Source organism: Setaria italica, chromosome IX (assembly GCF_000263155.2).
Source record: "Setaria italica strain Yugu1 chromosome IX, Setaria_italica_v2.0, whole genome shotgun sequence".
NCBI lineage: Eukaryota > Viridiplantae > Streptophyta > Magnoliopsida > Poales > Poaceae > Setaria > Setaria italica.
The window spans coordinates 19651551-19655257 of NC_028458.1; the positions used below are offsets into that span (position 1 = coordinate 19651551).

Below are 3707 nucleotides of genomic sequence, written 5' to 3' on the forward strand. Positions count from 1 at the left end.
AAAACTGCATTTTTTTTTTGTAGGATATGAATATGACATCAACTTTGACGTTATCCGACATGTCCCACGTGTCAAAAAACATGCGTGGTGCGGGCTGATTTCCATCAAATTACTCATTGTTTGTTTTTGGGCTGGCTACTTTTATGAATTTGGCGAATGCCAAATTGGGCCATGAAACAGCCAGGCCCAAACCCAGCCTGCAACTCCCTCACCTACAAAAGCCGATCCAGTGCCTCCAAAGCCTTCCTCTCAACCCTAGCGCCGCCGCCGCCGCCCTTCGACCAACCGCGCTCCTAGCGCTGAGCTCCGGCGAAGGTCAGGCAAGCGAGGCAGGATGTACACCGCGAGGAAGAAGATCCAGAAGGACAAGGGCCTTGAGCCCTCTGAGTTCGAGACCTCCGTGGCGCAGGTACACGGGCTGACTCCTCACATCGCCGCCGCCGCCATAGGCGTTGCCTGGAGATCTTCCCCGGCCACGCTCTGATGCTGTTCGCCGCGTGTTTTGCAGGCGTTCTTCGACCTGGAGAATGCGAACCAGGAGCTCAAGAGCGACCTCAGGGACCTCTACATCAATTCTGCCTTGTGAGTGACCACGTTGCTTTGCCTTTGGTTAACTTTCACTGGAGTGGTCGGCGATGTTGTTGCTGCTGATGTTATAGTGCTGTGGTTGCAGCCAGATGGACGTGGCCGGGAGTAGGAAGGCGGTGGTGATCCACGTGCCCTACAGGCTGCGCAAGGCCTTCAAGAAGATCCACGTCAGGCTCGTCAGGGAGCTGGAGAAGAAGTTCAGCGGCAAGGTCCGTGAATTCTGGCCTCGCCACCATTTTGTACTTTTGCTGCTTTGATTGCTTTGTGAAATGTTAGCGGACGGGTGGAAAGGTGATGTTTTAAGCATCAGTTAGTTGCACGGAATGTAGTCAGACTACTAGGTAGGCTTCCACCTAGTGATGGTTAGGGATAATGAGAATAAGAATACACTTTAGAGTCATCATTTAGTCTGACTTGATTGCTCCCTAGCATAGGAATGCAGGCTGTGCTGTTAGTTATGAAGGATTTCCTAATTGTATGCTGTCATAATTCATAGATTGGATGCATCTGCAAGCAAATATATTCTAGCTTCTCGATTGCTGTATTTTGCTGATTGGTTGTAATGCAGTTACCTTTGTATCTGTGTTTGCAAATGGCTGTAGATAAACCATGTAAAAGTGAACAATTGATGTTGGTTGTTTCACTTATGAAACTGGTAAACATGTGTCCGGATATTCCAAATGTTGCCCCCCATAAGAAGGCTGCAGGTCCATTTGTTCTTATGGCCTTGTCATGCACATATTGTCTCATGCTGTTGTTCCCATGTTTGTTTCCCAGTTCTGTTCACCACAACCTTATAGTGATCCTTAAATTATGAATCAGTACAGCTGACTCAGGATGGCAACGGGGTGGTGCGGGGCCGGGGGGACACTCCCCGTCCCCACCCCGATCCCCGATCTCTGATCCCCGCCCCGTCCCTGAAACCTCAATCGGGGGAACAGTTTGCCCTGTCCCCGCCCCCGTTGGATCCCCGCACCCCGTCGGAGCCCTGTGGGGATGAGCAGCCAGTATTACATTCGAGCAAATCAGGCAAAATGTGGCAGATAAGTTAACAACGAGCAAATCCATGAGATAAGTTCCTAACAAGATTACTAGAAGCTTGCATGCTGCAGCTGTGCTCCACGAGGCAGCAAAATGCCAACACGTACACAACAGACAACACTCTAATTCAATGTGGCAGACTTGCACGAGAACGACGGGAACAGCGGTAGCGGCGCTGGCCGTTGGAATGCCTACAGCTGACCACGAAGGCACAAACAATGCTTAGAGAAGTTGGTCAGCCGCGCACAGATGTTGAAAGCTTGCCCTTCGCCAGCACGGCGACACCTCCGCGAGGAAGAGATGGCGCATCCAGCGTCTGGTCCTTGCGGCCAGGTGGCCTCGCCTTGTGTTGTGCTTGTCGACTTGCCGCTCGCGGCCTCATGCCTGGTGACGGCGAAAGTGAGGTGAGAACTCAGGAGCGAGATGAATGAATGGAGAGTGCTGGGTGGCGGCGGTCGTCCTCTGTGACTGATTAGGGTTCGCGGAAGGCCGGAAGGTTGGAGTTTTATATATGTACGTTGGTGTATTAAGCTGTTGGGCTGCTATTTTAGATGGGCCACAAGCATTCGTGGGTCCCCATGGTGCCCTGCGGGGAGAAAATCACCCCCGCCCCCACCCCGATAATGTTTCGGGTCCCCGCCTCGCTTCCCCCGCGAGGGGAAATTTGTCCCCGTCACTGCCCTGTTCGGGTTTGGTCTCCGCGGGGATCTGGCCCCGCGGGGGGAATTGCCATCCCTACAGCTGACAATTTACAACCACTTAGGACACACTAGCTATGATATTATGGTTGGTATGAAAGATATGTCTTGATGAACATATAAAAGTGATAAGTAGTTAACATGGAGTTAAACTTTTCATGCAGGATGTGGTGATTGTTGCAACAAGGCGGATCGTGAGGCCACCCAAGAAGGGTTCTGCTGTTGTTCGCCCACGCACCAGAACTCTAACTGCTGTTCATGATGGTATCTTGGAGGATGTTGTCTACCCGGCTGAGATTGTGGGAAAACGTGTCAGATATCACCTTGATGGATCAAAGATCATCAAGGTAAGGTTTAACCAATGTTCGGCACCACTGGTTACATAATTTATTATGTCCTGCCTGGTCTTCTGGAGAATTGCATCAATGCGCATGCACTATATTTGTTATGGACGTAATACTTATTAGTTTCAATAAAAGAATAATGAACCAAATAGATTAACGATAAATTGTTACTTGTTTTGCTGTTGAACTTGCTGAGTATTGAGCTCTGTTATTTCACTAATTTGCTGGCAGATCTTCTTGGACCCAAAGGAGCGCAACAACACTGAGTACAAGCTGGAGACATTCAGTGCTGTGTACCGCAGGCTTTGCGGGAAGGATGTGGTCTATGAGTACCCTGTGACCGATACTGCCTGAGGATGCATCCTGTTGGATAGCTGACTGTTTTCATGTATCAGATTCTGGGTATCTTGCTTGAATATTTGTCACACCTACTATGTATTCTAGAAATCAAAATCAATAGTTTCAATGCAGAACCTGGTGTTTAGGCCACGATTGCAAACAATCATGAAAAATGTCGAATTTTGCTCGCTAAGTTGTGATATATTCACTACATTATCTGCCTATGATGGTGCGTTTTCATCATTTCATTTTTTATATCACTACTCTACTTCTGCTTTGTTGACGTCAGCAGTTTTTTTTGATATGCAGTTCTTAGCTTGCATTTCTTTTTGGCAGTTCATTTTGCATTTTTAATCAAATCTGTTATGCTTATAGATAATTCTGTTTTTGTTTTCCCAGTCATTTTTTGCAACGTGTACATACAATATTAACTTATGGATTTAGGTCCTGTGTAATGGTTGCTGTGAGTGACAGTGCTGACCTCGCTGAATTGTACTAGTTCTAGAATAGCTTTTATCTGTTACGAATTTGCTTCAACTTAATTTGATCCAAAGTAATAAAATTTAAATTCGGTTTTGAGCATTACGGTTAAATTATGCTTGTTCTGGGTCATTCGTAGTATTTTGCACACACTCAAGTATTATCAATAACATTTGTAACTAAGCATTGCTGGGTTTGACGTTGGTCCGGTGTCCGC

General features: G+C 47.5%; 1 protein-coding gene across 1 annotated transcript; it reads left to right on the forward strand.

Moving 5' to 3' along the window:
- Positions 1-239: 239 nt before the first annotated feature.
- Positions 240-3265, forward strand: LOC101772415 (40S ribosomal protein S7). Its single transcript, XM_004983011.3, has 5 exons — positions 240-409; positions 509-582; positions 674-797; positions 2492-2674; positions 2903-3265. The coding sequence occupies exons 1-5, from the start codon at positions 335-337 to the stop codon at positions 3023-3025; spliced, it is 579 nt and encodes a 192-aa protein (XP_004983068.1). The 5' UTR covers positions 240-334; the 3' UTR covers positions 3026-3265.
- Positions 3266-3707: the final 442 nt, after the last annotated feature.

Bases quoted from the DNA above. Each gene is read 5' to 3' on its own strand.
- LOC101772415 (XM_004983011.3), top strand. From the start codon at position 335: ATGTACACCGCGAGGAAGAAGATCCAGAAGGACAAGGGCCTTGAGCCC. The intron at 410-508 runs GTACACGGGCTG...CGTGTTTTGCAG, and splicing joins TCGAGACCTCCGTGGCGCAG to GCGTTCTTCGACCTGGAGAA. The intron at 798-2,491 runs GTCCGTGAATTC...CTTTTCATGCAG, and splicing joins AGAAGAAGTTCAGCGGCAAG to GATGTGGTGATTGTTGCAAC.